Here is a 15,902-nt window from a genome sequence, read left to right as displayed (position 1 = left end):
GTGCTCTACCACTTGAGCCACAGCGCCACTTCTGGTTTTCTGGTGGTTTATTGGAGATTAAAGTCTCACAGACTTTCCTGCCTTGGCTGGCTTTGAACCTCAATCCTCAGATCTCAGCCTCCTGAGTAACTAGGATTACAGATGTGAGCCACCAGTGCCTGGCTAAGAGGCTTTTAAAGTTTTTAGTTTTTTGATGATTCTGTCTACTTTATGTATGATCTCTTCATGTGTATATCTTTGGGAAGGGTGGGGGGAGGGTACAGAACTTGAGTGAAAAAGTACAGCAGTGGCGTTCACTAGACACCAATGAAAGTGAACTATACAACTTATTGGTGGAGACGGGAGGTAGGGACTGGGAGAGACTGAGGGAACAGAAGACACTATATGAAAGGAAATACGCTCATTACCCACTCATGACTATAATCCCTCTGAACATCACCTCTATTATAACAATAAGTTAGTTTTTTTTTTTAAAGTGGTAAAGCACTAGCCTTGAACAGAAGAGCGCAGGGACAGTGTCTAGGCCCTAAATTCAAGCAGAGAGGGATAGAGCGAGAGAGGGAGAGAGGGAAAAAGACAAAACAATGACAGAGAACCATGCAGAAGATCTAGGTACCCAGTCATTTTCAAAAAAGGCCAGAGGCACTCAGTTACTCAGTACCGACAGAAATACAGCACAAAGGTTCGACTTCTTGGTTCCAGAATATAGAATCATTTCCACTACAAGGGTAGTCAGAACAAGCCCATGGATACTGACCTTGACAGCTCAGGATCCAACAGTCATGTCCCAAGATTCTGCAGGGCTGTCAAAGCAGCCCAGACTCCACATTGATACCTTCTTGTGTGAAAGCACACCACAGGAGTAGGTATCCTTTCAGTGCGTATAGATAGGCAGCGGCACCTCCATGGGGGAAACTTTAAACAGATTAGATTGAGTCTTCAGTTCTTTGATTTCATAAACTGTAAGCACTCCTCCTTTCAAACACTCAGTTATTTTATAGTCCAAAGATGTGTGTGTGTGTGTGTGTGTGCGTGCACATGCGTGTGTTCCAGTGCGTGTGTGCTCCCTTAGCTGTTTTGCTCAAGGCTAGCCCTCCACCACTTGACCCACAGCTCCATTTTCAGCTTTTTTGGTGGGTTAATTGGAGATAAAAGTCTCATGAAGTTTCCTGCCTAGGCAGGCTTCAAACCACAATTTTTACCCTTCTGAGGTAGCTAGGATTACAGGCATGAGCCCCTGGCATCCGGCTTCATAGTCCTAAGATTTTAACAAAGCTTCAGAGGATCAAAACAACAGAGCCTCTTCACTGGACGTTCCTAGGGTCTCCTAGGGTACCTTCAAAGGGGAGGTAAAAACCCTTGGTATATTACACAGTAGAAAGGCAGCCTCATTTTCTTGTGAAGTTGGAAAGAGAATGAGAGAGGAAAGTAAGCCTTTCCAAAGACTAAAGTACTGAGCGGCACAGGCCTGTGAGCAGCAAACAGGACATAGTCCAGCAGGTGTCTGGCCAGCTGGCTGACCCCTCAAGCCTGGATAAATCATGCCTGACTCTGCAGCTTCCACAAGTGAGAGGTAAGGGCAGGAAACCCAAGCTGTCCTGCAGACACCATTTGACCCTGCTTGTGACAGCCAAGGATGCTCTCATTTTGGAAAATGAGAAAGATTTTTCAGTCTACTTTGAATCTCTTTTCTAATGTGCCATAGCACAGTTCTGAACTTATTATATAAGAAGGTTTAAAAAAAATGCCTTTGGGAGGGTAAGGGGGGGCACAGAAATGGAGGGACAAAGGGTGAACAAATGCAGCAGTGGTACTAACTAGATGATATTCTGATAATGAATTATACAACTTGTGCGTGGGATGGGAAGGAAAAACTTAAGAGGGAAGGAAGATATGACATTGTCCAAAAAGAAAGGTACTCTGAGTTACATAACTGTAACCCCTTTGTACATCACCTTTATAATAAAAAATTTAAAAAGAAGCTAAGAATCTAAATCACAAATATGTACATACTTTGTAATTTTAAGTTACATCTTTTTTTTGGTGGGGAGGGGGTTAGTCGTGGGGCTTGAACTCTGGGCCTGGGCACTGTCCCTCAGCTCTTCAGCTCAAGGCTAGTGCTCTACCACTTGAGACACAGTGCCACTTTTAGTCTTCTGGTGGTTAATTGGAGATAAGAGCCTTAAAGACTTTCCTGGCCCAGGCTGAGTTTGAACTGCGATCCTCAGATATCAGCCCTGTGAGTTGCTAAGATTACAGGCGTGAGCCACCAGCGCCCAGCTAAGTTACATCTTTTGATGCAATCTAATGAATGATAAGTTTTTGAATGTTTTAGGTACTTTAAAAAATAAAATAGGCGAGCTGGGAAGGTGGCTCAGTGGTAGAGTGCTTGCCTTGCATGCATGAGGCCCTGGGTTCGATTCCTCAGCACCACATAAACAAAAAGAAAAAACCCCGAAGTGGCTCTGTGGCTCAAGTGGTAGAGCGCTAGCCTTGAGCTGAAGAGCTGAGGAATAGTGCCCAGGCCCAGAGTTCAAGCTGCTCAGGAGGCTGAGATCTAAGGATCACAGCTTGAAGCCAGCCTAGGCAAGAAAGTCTGTGAGACTTTTAGCTCTAATAAAACTACTCAGAAAAAGCTGGAAGTGGCACTTTCGCTCAAATGGTAGAGCAATAGCTCTGAGCAAAAGAAGCTCAGGGACAGCACCCAGGCCCTGAGTTCAAGCTCCAGAGTGGCCTCCATCATAGAGAATTCTGAATTGCCCCAGGAGGACCTAAGTATATTAACACAGCTCATGTCCTATACTAGAATAGAACTGTGACACAAGATGTCTTAAGTAAATGGCCAGGTGCTGGTGGCTCATACCTGTAATCCTAGCTACTCAGAGGCTGAGATCTGGGGTCATGGTTCAAAGCCAGCCTGGGCAGGAAAGTCCGTGAGACTCTTTTTCTTCAATAAACCACTAGAAAACCAGAAGTGGTGCTGTGGCTCAAGTGGTAGAGTGCTTGCCTTGAGCTGAAGAGCGCAGGGACAGCACCGAGGCCCAGAGTTCAAGCCCCATGACCGACCAAAAAAAAAAAAAAAAGTGAATGTTTGAGCCAAAGCACTTGCAGACTGAGGAAGAAAGTGTAGCACTGGGGACTGGGAAGGTGGCTCAGTTGTAGAGCGCTTGCCTGGCATGCATGAGGCCCTGGGTTCAATTCCTCAGCACCACAGAAGCAGAAAAAAGCTGGAAGTGGCGCTGTGGCTCAAGTGGTAGGGCGCTAGCCTTGAGCTGAAGAGCTGAGGAACAGCGCCCAGGCCCAGAGTTCAGGCCATCACAACCTCCCCCGCCCCCCCCCCCCCCCAAAAAAAAAAGTGTAGCACTGAATGTAGGAAGCTTTGTAGCTTGTCCTGTCAGTGGGGAAAAGGAAGGGTTGTATGCAAAGTCCAAGAAATTCTGGTAGTAACCATTGTTAAAGAAGTCAGCTACTGGAAAGATTTGTTATCTAGTTTGGAGTACAGTGTTTGTAAAATGATAAATCTTTGAGATGTATTGTGCTCTTTTTGTTGCTTTGTAACTCGTTCCTCTTCCCCTTTGTTTTGATACTTGGGGCCTGGGCCCTGTCACTTTTTTTTTTTTGGGTCCGGTCGTGGGCCTGAACTCTGGGCCTGGGCCCTGTCCCTCAGCTCTTCACCTCAAGGCTAATGCTCTACCACTTGAGCCACAGCGCCACTTCCGGCTTTTTTTTTCTGCATATGTAGTGCTGAGGAATTGAACCCAGTGCCTCATGCATGCAAGGCAAGCGCTCTACCACTGAGCCACCTTCCCAGCCCTTATCTTTTTATCCTCAGGGATGATACTCTACCACTTGAGCCACAGCTCCACTTCAGGCTTTTTGCTGGCTACTTGCAAATAAGTGTCTCTTGGATTTATCTGCCCAGGCTGCCTTTGAAGCATGATCCTCACATCTCATCCTTTTGAGTAGCTAGGATTCCAGGTGTGAACAATAACCAGTTCCTTAATGTTAGTGTCAGTTCCTTTTAATGTTAGCGTCAGGGATGTTACTCAAGATTTCATTTAGCAAGCTAGGGTGGCTGTTAAATTGGTCCACCGGTTTTGCAAGATGTTACAGGACTCCTGCTGCTGACACATGGCTTTACTTGTCAGAGAGAGGCAAGTTATCTTGTGGGAAGAATTGGGTGATTCCTAGCAGGTTTGGATGAATGGCTCACTTTGAGCTACGTGGTGGTCCATTCTGGGCTCACTTATCAGTGACATTAGAGCAACCTTGTTGTCACAGAATTCTCACTGCATGTTCTGTGTTTTTTGTTTTTGTTTTTTTGTTTTTTGGTTGATCATGGGACTTGAACTCTGGGCCTGGGTGCTATCCCTCAGCTCTTCAGCTCAAGGCGAGTGCTCACCACTTGAGCCATAGCACCACTTCTGGCTTTCTGAGTGGTTTATTGGAGATAAGAGTCTCACAGCCTTTCCTGCCTGGGCTGGCTTTGAACTTCAATCTTCAGATCTCAGCCTACTTAGTAGCTAGGATTACAGGCCTGAGTCACCAGTGCCTGGCTCTGTTTTGTTTAATTCTCCCAGTTCCCAGTCAGGATAGACAGATGCCTCTCTAGTCTGCGGGTGAGTGAAGAGAGGCTCTGCTAAGGGGACTTGCTGAGTTTACAGCTATGTAGTCGGCTTTCCCAATTCACTTATCTGGTATGCTAACTCAGAGAAATGGAAAACATTTATCATGGAAGATAAGATTTTATTTACAGTTTAAGCTTTTGAATTTTGTTCTAAAAAGTCTGTTTCTGGGTAGGTGCTGGGGACTCATGCCTTTGATCCTAGCTACTCAGGAGGCTGAGATCTAAGGATCACAGTTTGAAGCTAGCTAGCACTGAAAAGTTTGTGAGATTCTTACCTCCAACTAACCAGCAAAAAACCGGAAGTGGATCTGTAGCTCAAGTAGTAGAGTGCCAACTGTGTGTAAAAAACAAACAAAAAACAAGCGAGAGCAAGAGACTCTGATTTTAAGCCCCAGTAATGACACAAAATGAAACAGTCCCCCTTAAAAAAACAAAACCCCAGAAAAACAAGGTCTTCTCACCCTCCCCTTTTCTCCTGCCACCTGCCTGGAGGGTTGTCACTGGAATCAAGTGAAAAGTCATGTCTGAAGAAATGTTTGCTCCTTTCTAGGACAACATAGGCTTAAAAGATGACAGTTAATATTCATGGTACGATCTCAAAGTCCATGAGACTGTATTATTTGAAATCTTAGATTTGATTTGAGTCATTTTCATTTGTTTTTGAATTTCTTAGGTGACATTGTGTTTTTTAATTTTTATTTCTTTTTAGTGGTATGTGTGTAACAGAGAGAAGTTATGCGAATCACTTCAGGCCGTCTTTGTTCAGAGTTACCTCGATCAAGGGACACAGATCTTCCTAAACAACAGCATTGAGAAATCCGGCTGGCTGTTCATCCAGCTATATCACTCTTTTGTGTCATCTGTTTTTAGCCTGTTTATGTCTAGAACGTCTATCAATGGGTAAGTGAATGCTGGACCTTGTCTTTTTCTTTGTATCGAGGTTTAAAAAGTAAAGAGGAAAATTAGCCAGCACATTAGATATTGATCACCTCAGCTAAAATACTTGTCAAAATCTTTGGCTGTCAGTCCACTGTGTGGCTTTCTATTCTTAGGCTTAAATTTACTCCAACTTGTCAAGTAGTCTTGGTAGTCTTCTTAGTTACTTAGTTTGATTCTTTCCTAGCCTTTTTTTTTTTTTAATGCCAGTCCTGGGGTTTGAACTCAGGGCCTGGGTGCTGTCCCTTAGCTTTTTCACTCAAGGCTAGCACTCTACCACTTGAGCCATTGCTCCACTTCTGGATTTTGAATGGTTAATTAGAGATAAGAATCTCATGGACAGGGCTGGGAAGGTGGCTCAGTGGTAGAGCGCTTGCCTTGCATGCCTGAGGCCCTGGGTTCGATTCCTCAGCACCACATAAGCAAAAAGAAAAAAGCACAACTCTCTACAGTGTGTGCTTACCAGAAACCTTGCTCTGCAAATGTTGCTATTATAGCTAGGGCCTTTTTTTTTTTCTTTCAGTTGTGGGGCTTGAACTCTGGGCCTGGGCGCAGACCCTGAGCTCTTCAGCTCAAGGTAAGACTTGAGCCACAGCACCACTTCCGGTTTTTTGGTAGTTAATTGAAGATAAGAGTCTCATGGACTTTCCTGCCTGGGCTGGCTTTGAACCTGGATCCTCAGGGCTCAGCCTTCTGAGTAGCTAGGATTACAGGCGTGAGCCCCCAGTTTTTATTGTGTAAGACCCGGTTTTTATTGTGTTAGACTTTGCCATGCAACTCCAGAAGTCTGATTTTCCTGGTGTTGCCTCGCTAGATTAAAACTACCCACTGTCCCCTAGAGGACAAAGTCTGTCCTGATTGAACAACACACTAAGCTCATGATTTTGGATTATTATTTTTTTAGCATTCTGGGTTTTGTCCCTATTTTTTTTTCTTTCTTTTTTTTTTTTTTGCGGTCGTGGGGCCTGAACTCTGGGCCTGGGCGCTGTCCCTCAGCTCTTCAGCTCAAGGCTAGCTCTCTACCACTTGAACCACAGCGCCACTTCTGGCTTTTTCTGCTTATGTGGTAATGAGGAATTGAACCCAGGGCCTCATGCATGCAAGGCAAGCACTCCACCACTGAGCCACCTTCCCAGCCCTAGCATTCTGGGTTTTGAACTCAGGGGTTCCACTTGAGCTATGCCCCAGTCTTTTTTGCTCTTTTTTCTCTCCCCCCTCTCATGTTTTGCCCTCTCATGATTGGCCTTGGACTGTGATTCACCTGTTCTTCCTCATGGTTGGGATTATAGTTGTATATCTCTAGACCCAGGTTAACTGTTGCAGTGAGGCTGGTCTGGGACTACAGTCCTCCCCATGTCTGTCTCCCAAGCAGCTGGTATTGTAGGTATGTACAACTGTGCCTGGCCTTGATTTATTTTTTAGTATTATTGATCTTTCCATGGAGCCTGTATGGCTCCTGTCTTTGGAAGTAGTACAGTACTCTCCTTCCCCCATTGTCTCCAATCAGGTGACATTGTGCGCTCTGACTTAGATGATCTAGAGCTTTAGAATTTTCTAAGTGTCACGTCAGAGTTCCTCCCCACTAAGGAAATGGCTTGGGAAGCACGAATGCTTTAAAGCAGAATGACAGGACTTGAAACTTAACTGCCTGTCTGTGGTGTTGCCTGTAGTCCCTTCCAGCTGGGACTGAATGAACAATGAACATCTGTTCCAGGAAGTTCAGACTTCGTTAGATGTGCTTGTTTTTCCACTAGAATACACGAAAACTGAGGTCAGAAACAGCGTGTGTTAATGAGGTGTGGTTGTCTTTGGTGAACCCACACAGTTAATAGCATCCTGGTCAGGTGACTCTGGGGTCCCCCCCCCACCCCCTTTTGCCACTTACTGAAAATATATTACTGTTTTCAAATGAAAACATTTTAATAGAAATATTCCCATCATAACAAGCAATAGTTTATGGCATTTCCTTTTCTTTAATGCACTTAGCTCTTATGTTTTTCCATTCACTTGGCCCCTTATTGGTGGGATTACTCCTGCCCCTGTAGTATAGAAATTTTACTCCTGGGGTTGGAGGCTTGGCTCAGTTGGTCAAAGTGTTAGCCAGTGAGTGAAAGTGGCAGATACCGAGTTCAAGTCTTGGTCTCTGATCTAAAAAAAAGAAAAGAAAAGAAAGTTTATTCCTATGCGAGCTAGAATGGCTACCATTACAGTTTTAAATATACCACTTAATTTGGCCAACATTTAGCTAAGAACATTTCTGTTTCCAAGTACTATGATACCTGTCTGTCCCTAGAACTGTGATATTTCATTTTCTAGTTCATTTGTTGACATATATATAAACTACTACTACTACTACTACTACTACTACTATTACTATTATTAGTATAGTAGTATGCTGGTCCTAGGGCTTGAACACGGGGCCTGAGTACTGTTCCTAAGCTGCTTTTTACTTAAGGCTAGTGCTCTATATCACTTGAGCCCCAGCTCCACATTCGGTTTTCTGGTGGTTAATTGGAGACAAGAGTCTCACAGACTTTCTGCCCTGGCTGGCTTTGAACTGTGATCCTCGGATCTCAGCCTCCTGAGTAGCTAGGCTTACGGGCATGAGCCCCCAGTGCCCTGCTTTCCTTTGGGTTTTGCAAAGAAGTCACATAAGAAATTAACTTCGAAATATTTTAGTATAAAAAAGTATTTACTGGGCTGGGAAGGTAGCTCAGTGGTAGAGCGCTTGCCTTGCATTCATGAGGCCCTGGGTTCGATTCCTCAGCACCACATAAGCAGAAAAAGCCAGTAGTGGAGGTATGGCTCAAGTGGTGAGCGCTAACCTTGAGCTGAAGAGCTGAGGGACAGCGCTCAGGCCCAGAGTTCAGGCCCCACAACTGACAAAAAAAAAAAAAAAAGTATTTACTGTAACTAGTTTATGAAATTTGGTGCAAGTCTTTAATGGGCACAGAGGAGAGGCTCTGTGACTGGAACTTCACTGTAATTCCTCCCTGCAGCTGGTTTACCACAAGCCCCACAGGTCTGCATCATACCAGCCCCTGTGTAGCAAGCATCTTTGACACTGATGGTTTCCAGAAAGTGGAAGTGCAGTCCCCATTTCCCAGCCCTTCCTAGACCTGGACATTGCACTGTGTTTCCCAGGGGTGACAAGGGGCATGGGAGCTGTTCTGGCTGTAAAGGAATTCTGGAAGTGGTGGGTCCCAGCTCCAGGCTCAGCCTCCCTGCAGCTGCAGCTGCCCTTCAGGCTCATCCTTAGTGTGACTTCTGGCTTTGGTTAAGGAAATGCTCCGCCCCCTTAAAGGAAGTTGCGGAATTGTGCCCCCCACAGCAGGGTTTAGACTAGCCTGGTGCTAGCTATGGAGTGCCATTCCTTCCCAAGGTCAGGTTTCTGAGACACTTGAGCCATAGCTCCTTCTCTGAGTGTTCTCGTCCATCTCCACTTAACTTTTCTCAGTCTCTTTTCAAAGATATTTCTGTGGCCTGAAAAGTTGTTTAGGGCTGGGTGCCAGTGGCTCATGCCTAGAATCCTAGCGACTCAGGGGGCTGAGGTCTGAGGATTGAGGTTTGAAGCCGGTTTGAGCAAAAAAGTCCATGAGACTCTTTATTTCCAGTTCACCAGCAAAAAGCCAGAAATAGCGCTGTGGCACAAGTGGTAGAACACCAGCCTTGCATGAAAAAGCAAGTATAAATCTAAGGACCACTTTTTTTTTTTCCTTTCCCTCCAATACTAGTGTTTAAATTCAAAACTAGTGTTTAAACCTGCTTGCTAGGCAGGTGCTCTACCACTGGTGCTACATTCCAACTCCTTTTCTTTTCTAATTTTTTAAAGTTATTTTTCAAATAGGGTCTCATAGTTTTACTCAGACTAGCCTGGAACCACAATCTTCCTGTTTATGCCTCTCCCATTATAGGTGAAGACCACCACACCCAGCTTTATTGTTTGAGATGCAGGGTCTTGCTTACTTTTTGCCAGGACTGTTCTTGATAAACCTCCTGATCTTCATTTTCTCTTTGTAGCCTGGATTGAAGGAGTGAGCCAATTCACATGATCTTTTCCTTTTTTTTTTTTTGTTGGTTGTAGGGCTTGAACTCTGGTCCTGAGCACTGCCCCTCAGCTCTTCAGCTCAAGGCAAGAGCTCTACCGCTTGAGCGCCACTTCCGGTTTTCTAGTGGTTTATTGGAGATAAGAGTCTGACGGACTTTCCTGCCTGGGCTGGCTTTGAACCTCGATCCTTAGATCTCAGCCTCCTGAGTAGCTAGGATTACAGGCGTGGGAGCCACCAGTGCCCAGCTAAAGGGTCTCTTAAAAGATCTATTAGAATAATGTGGCTTAGTGGTAGAGTGCTTGCCTAGCACGCATGAAACCTTGGGTTCGATTCCTCAGTATCACATAAACAGAAAAAGCCAGAAGTGGCGCTGTGGCTCAAGTGGTAGAGTGCTAACCTTGAGCAAAAGAAGCTCAGGAACAGTGCCCAGGCTCTGAGTTCATGCCCTGAGACTGGCCAAAAAAAAGTCTTATACAAATCGCTTTTTTTCTCATCCCCTCATCTGGTGAGTAGTTCCATCTTCCAAATGCTATGTATGATTTAGCTATCTAGGGGGGTGCCTGATTCAGTTACCTGACTTCTTATTAACTGGCCCACGTATTTGCTGCCAAGCTTTTACCTCTTCTTTCTATGTTCACTGAAGTTGCCTGTACCCTTCTCTCATCCTTGATCCACCTCTTCCTTTCCTTCACCTTCTCAGCTACCCCCACTCCTGTGCCTTTTGGAATATTATTTGCAACTTACAAGACAAATCATATGGAGATAATTTTCTTTTTTTTTTTTTTGCGGTTGTGGGGCTTGAACTCTGGGCCTGGGCGCTGTCCCTCAGCTCTTCAGCTCAAGGCGAGCGCTCTACCACTTGAGCTACAGCGTCACTTCCGGTCTTCTAGTGGTTTATTGGAAATAGGAGTCTCACGGTCTCTCCTGCCCAGGCTGGCTTTGAACCGCCATCCTCAGATCTCAGCCTCCTGAGTAGCTAGGATTACAGGCATGAGCCACCGGCGCCCGGCCATATGAAGATAATTTTCTTACCTTGCTAACTTCACTTTTTTGGGGGGAGTCTGTCCTGGTGCTTGAACTCTAGGCCTGGACATTGTTTCTGAGTTCAAGTCTAGCACTCTATCACTTTGAGCAACAGCACCAATTCTGGCTTTTTGTCAGTTAATTGGAGATAAGAGTGTTCTGACTTTCCTGTTCAGGCTAGGTTTAAACCATGATCCTCAGATCTCAGCTTCCTGAGTAGCTAGTATTCTAGGCATGAGCCACCAATGCCCAGCCTGACTTTTCCTTTTTAAAAGTCTTAGTAGTCAAGTAAAAGATAAATTTTCAGTTGAAAAGCTTGTTGGTGCTGAGTCAATGCCTGCCACTGTGCTTGTGTGTGTGGGCCTTCATTTCCACAGACTTCCATTTTTGTCCCTTTTTCTCCCGCAGGTTGCTAGGAAGAGGCTCAATGTTTGTGTTTTCACCAGATCAGTTCCAGAGACTACTTAAAATTAATCCGGATTGGAAAACCCACAGACTGCTTGACTTAGGTGCTGGTGATGGAGAAGTCACAAAAATAATGAGTCCTCATTTTGAAGAAATCTATGCCACCGAGCTTTCAGAAACCATGATCTGGCAGCTGCAGAAGAAGAAGTACAGGTACTACCTTGAGATGGAGCTTGGGTACTTTGCTTGGTTTTTGATGGATTTCTTCTTAAAGTGTATTTTTTTAAAAAGCTCTGAACCAAAAACAGTTTTCTGTGGTCAGGAATTAAAAGACAAGTGAGTGGAAATAATCCTTCCATGGCTGTATTTCTGTGGGGCAGAAGAGGGGCAGAGAGGGAGAGGTGTGTGTGTTTGTGTGTGTGCATGTCTGTGTGTGTGCCAAGGGATAATGGAAACTGCTGGGTAAGGCCGGTCATTTGTTGGGACTTGGTCCCCAGGTAGGATTGAGCCACAGTGCCACTTCCGGTTTTCTGGTGGTAAATTGGAGATGAGTCTCACGGACTTTACTGCCTGAGCTGGCTTTGAACCGTAATCCTCAGATCTCAGCCTCCTAAGTAGCTAGGACTATAGGGGTGAACCACTGGTTCCTGGCTGTTCTACACTATTTTTAAGTATACAGTTTGGTTAGTGGTTTTCAGCATAGCATATTTATATTGTACTGTTAAATATTCCCAGAGCTGAAACTGTCCCCAACAAATTAGGAGTTTCCTTTTTGCCTCCTAGCCTCTACTTGTCCTGTTTGTCTCTGTGGGTTTGCCTCTGCTGGGTGCTTTTGTTCTTTGTGACTGGCCTGTTTCACTAAGCATGATATCGTTATGTTCCTCCACGCTTCTGGTATGTCTTTAGGTGGTGCGGGTGACATCCCAACCTGTGCATGTGCATCCATTTGTACATTCATTTTCTGATTGACATTCAGCTTCTCCCATTTGTCATTGTGAGTCAGTGCGAACATAGGTATGCAGGCCTGCTTTCACTGTTGGGCTGTGTGTGCAGCAGTGCAATTGCTGGTCCCATACCATATCTGCTTTTTTTTTTTTTTTTTTTTTTTGGTTACGGGGCACTGTTCTTGAGCTCTTTTTGCTCAAGGCTAATGCTCTACCACTTTGAGCCACAGCTCCACTTCTAGTTTTCTGGTGGTTGAATGGAGATAAAAAGTCTCATGGGGACTTTCTTGCCTGGGCTGGCTTGATCCTCAGATCTCAGCCTCCTGAGTAGCTAGGATTATAGGCATGAGTTATCAGCACCTGGCTATTCCCCCCAACCCCAATTTTTTTTTTTTTTTTGGCTAGTCCTGGGGCTTGAACTCAGGGCCTAGTTGCTGTCCCTGAGCTTCTTTAGCTCAAAGCTAATGCTTAACCACTTAAGCTAATTGGAGGTAAGAGTCTCACAGACTTTCCTGCCCAGGCTGACTTTGAACCATAATCCTCAGATCTCAGCCTCCTGAGTAGTTAGGATTACAGGTGTGAGCCACCAGTGCCCGGCGACCAAGTGATTTTGAAGTCTTAATGTCCCATTTGTCTCAGAGTACAGTTACACACTTGTACAACTAAAGAATCCAACTAGCTTCTTGAAGTTTGTTAGGCTTGGCTTGGAGGAGACCTTAGTTTTATGAGTATAGATGGAAAAGAAGATGCACCTGAGTGGTTTGGGTTCTTTTTCGTTGTACTTCTCACAAGGGCCATCCAATAGCATTCTGCTAATGAGTTTTTCAAAACAGTCCTCATTCTAAAGTATGCTTTTAGAACTTTCTAAGATCGCTCTTGTAGCCATTCAGTGTTATTAAAATCTTGTTTTCAAAGATCATTCTTTGTGTGCCCTTTTCATCGATCACTACCACACCTGTCATATATTCTGCGTGGCAGAACCAAACAGGAGTCAGTAGCTCATTGAATTGCCTTAATGGAGCAGTACTAGGACTCTACATAATGATGCTTCCTTTTTTCTCTTTTTGGCAGTATGGGGGTTTGAACTCAGGGTCTTGCTGAGCTACAACTGTGGTCCTTTTTTTTTTTTAGCCGGGGTTGGGGTAGGGAGGAGTGTGTGTGCCAGCACTGGGGCTTGAACTCCAGGTCTCATACTCTTGCTTGGCTTTAACTCCCAGCTGCTGTTCTGGGTTTTTGCTAGTTAATTGGAGATAAACATCTTGCCAGTTTGTCTGCCTTTGAACCTACAGTCCTCAGCTCTCAGCTTCCTAAGTAGCTACAATTATATGCATGAGCTACCAATGCCTAGCTATTTGACAGTGATTTTTTTTTTTTTTTTCAATGATGGGCTTGAATTCAGGGCCTGTCCCTGAGCTCTTTTGCTCAAGGTGAGCACTCTACCACTTGAGCCACAGCGCCACTTACAGTTTTCTGATGGTTAATTGGAAATAAGAGTCTCACGGACTTTTCTGTCCAGGCTGGCTTTGAATGGCGATCCTCAGATCTCAGCCTCCTGAGTGCTGGCTACTCAGTGCCTGGCTATTTATGAGTGGCTCTCTTAAAAGAGGCTTTGTAAGTTTATTATTTGTAAACAGGGGGAATGGTAAATTTAAAGAAATGTGGTTGTCATTTTTCTCTTGTCTAGCCTTTGTTTTGCTGTAAATATAAATGATCTAAATACATAGTTGGTTTTTATTTGATTTAGGAGACAAGTTAGGGCCTTTATTGGCATCTCAGTTGTTTTTAAAGATGTTTTTAAGGAGAGAAATCCTAACTATTAAGTTCTTTCTCATTCTCCAGAGTGCTTGGTATAAATGAATGGCAGAATACAGGCTTCCAGTATGACGTCATCAGCTGCTTGAATTTGCTGGACCGCTGCGATCAGCCCCTGACTCTGTTAAAAGATATCCGAAGTGTCTTGGAGCCAACTAGAGGCAGGGTCATCCTAGCTCTGGTTCTGCCCTTTCATCCTTACGTGGAGAACGGTAAGTGGGCAGACCAGCTCTTACCCAAGACGATGCTAATTGCTGTTGGTGATTTCATGCTGTGCACAATTAAACAGCGTCTACTCTTTCTTACAGTAGCCTGGAATTTCAAATAACATAGCCCATCTAAAAATGTTCCCTTGGTTAAGGGTCATCTTAAGTCTACTGCTCCTCTAGTACTGGAAGTAATTCATTCTCAGCTGGGTCTGCCTGCTTGAGATAGGAGGCCTACGGTGTATCTGTATTATCTGTTTTATTTATGGGCTTCACAGCTGGCTGAGCAGTAAATGGTGTCTTCCACTCTGCTCAAGTGTGCCTGCTAAGTGGCATGGCTCTTTTGTTCTGCAGTTTGCCTCTTTTGGCTGAGATTCTAAGAAGGCTAAATGGTCCTACCCATTGTCCTCTCTTCCCCCCACGCCCATCCTGGGCCTTGCACTCTGGCCTGAGCACTGTCCTGAGCTTTTGTGTTCAAGGCTAGGGCTCCACCACTGGAGCCATAGCTCCACTTTTTGCTTTTTGTGGTTAATTGGAGAGAAGAGTTTCACTGACTTTCCTGCCTGGGCTGGCTTTGGACCTTGGTCCTCAGATCTCAGCCTCCTGAGTAGCTAGGATTACAGGAGTGAGCCACTGGCACCCAGCTCCATTGAAGACAATTTCTGTTCTGGCAGCTATCATTTGTTTATGTAACATGACTTTTTTAATTTCCTGTTGCTCTTTAATAGCATTAACTCAAAAATGTGCTAGGAGAAATGGATTGATTTCATTTTACTTCAGATTTACTATAACTTCTGGCACTTAATGTGGCCTAGTGTTGCACATTTAATTAATCATTTTAGTTTATGTGGGTTGCATTTCAGGTCATCTTGAAAGTGATGGCTTTAAGTTTCATTTTCATAAGTTAATGTACATTAATTTAAAATTCATTATTATACAGTTCACATATGTTCATACCTAAAAATGGTTAGGTTTTCTATTTCTTGCCTAGTTTGGCCATGCCTTCAAAAACTTAGAACATGCATTACATAGTACCATAGTTACTAAATGTCATGAAAAGCTGCCTCTCAGGCAACCTGTATCTGTGTCATGATTTTAACACCATGGAATGCTTGGTAGGTTTAGGTTAGTGTTTGTTTTGACTCCTCTCCCCCTTCCCTTTCGTCTCTTCCCCCATCCCCCTCTTCTCTTGTCTTCTTCCCCCTATCTGGCTCCCTTCTCCTCCCCTCTTCCTCTCTCCAGGTCCCTTCCCCCTCCCTTCCCTTCATTTCTGTGGATTTGAACTCATAGCTTCATGTTTGCTAGGCAGGTGCTCTACCACCTGAGCCATGCACCAGCCCTTTTTGCTTTTAGTATTTTCCAAATAGGGTCTTTTTGCTGATTATGCTTCCATTTAGGCTTCTGAGTAGCTGAGATGGCAAGCACATACCACTGTACCTAGCATTTTACTGCTTGAGATGGGGTCTTGAGAACTCATCCTGGGTTGGCCTTGAATTGTGAGCCTCTCAATTAGTATTACAGGCATGAACCACTGTGCCCAGCTCTTTTTTTTTTTTTTTTTTTTTTAATTTTCTTTCTTTTTCTTTTTTCTTTTTTTTGTCAGTCCTGGGGCCTGAACTCTGGGTCTGGGAGCTGTCCCTCAGCTCTTCAGCTCAAGGCTAGCACTCTACCACTGGAGCCACAGCACCACTTCCGGCTTTTTCTGCTTATGTGGTGCTGAGGAATCGAACCCAGGGCCTCATGCATGGAAGGCAAGCGCTCTACCACTGAGCCACCTTCCCAGCCCTTTTTAAAGAAAATTTTTGTTGGTCATAGAGCTTGAACTCAGAACCTAGGTGCTGATTCCTGAGCTTTTATGCTCACAGCTAGTACTCTACCACTTTGAATCATAGCTCCACTT

The 15,902-nt window shown here is 44.6% G+C and overlaps 1 protein-coding gene across 2 annotated transcripts in view; it reads left to right on the top strand.

The window, feature by feature from the left end:
* Positions 1-15,902, top strand: part of Mettl9 (methyltransferase 9, His-X-His N1(pi)-histidine) — a 50,509-nt gene that overhangs the window by 6,125 nt on the left and 28,482 nt on the right. For both annotated transcript variants that reach the window (XM_070004349.1, XM_070004348.1), the window contains exons 2-4: positions 5,337-5,527; positions 11,044-11,253; positions 13,824-14,008. In XM_070004349.1, the coding sequence (XP_069860450.1) occupies positions 5,337-5,527; positions 11,044-11,253; positions 13,824-14,008 (586 nt within the window). The remainder of the gene's footprint in view (positions 1-5,336; positions 5,528-11,043; positions 11,254-13,823; positions 14,009-15,902) is intronic.

The sequence above is a fragment of the Dipodomys merriami genome, unplaced genomic scaffold (genome assembly GCF_024711535.1).
Source record: "Dipodomys merriami isolate MVZ:Mamm:240054 unplaced genomic scaffold, mDipMer1.0.p SCAF_62, whole genome shotgun sequence".
Lineage (NCBI taxonomy): Eukaryota > Metazoa > Chordata > Mammalia > Rodentia > Heteromyidae > Dipodomys > Dipodomys merriami.
The sequence above is the reverse complement of the archived record's forward strand: the minus strand, read 5'-3'. Positions and strand labels throughout refer to the sequence as shown.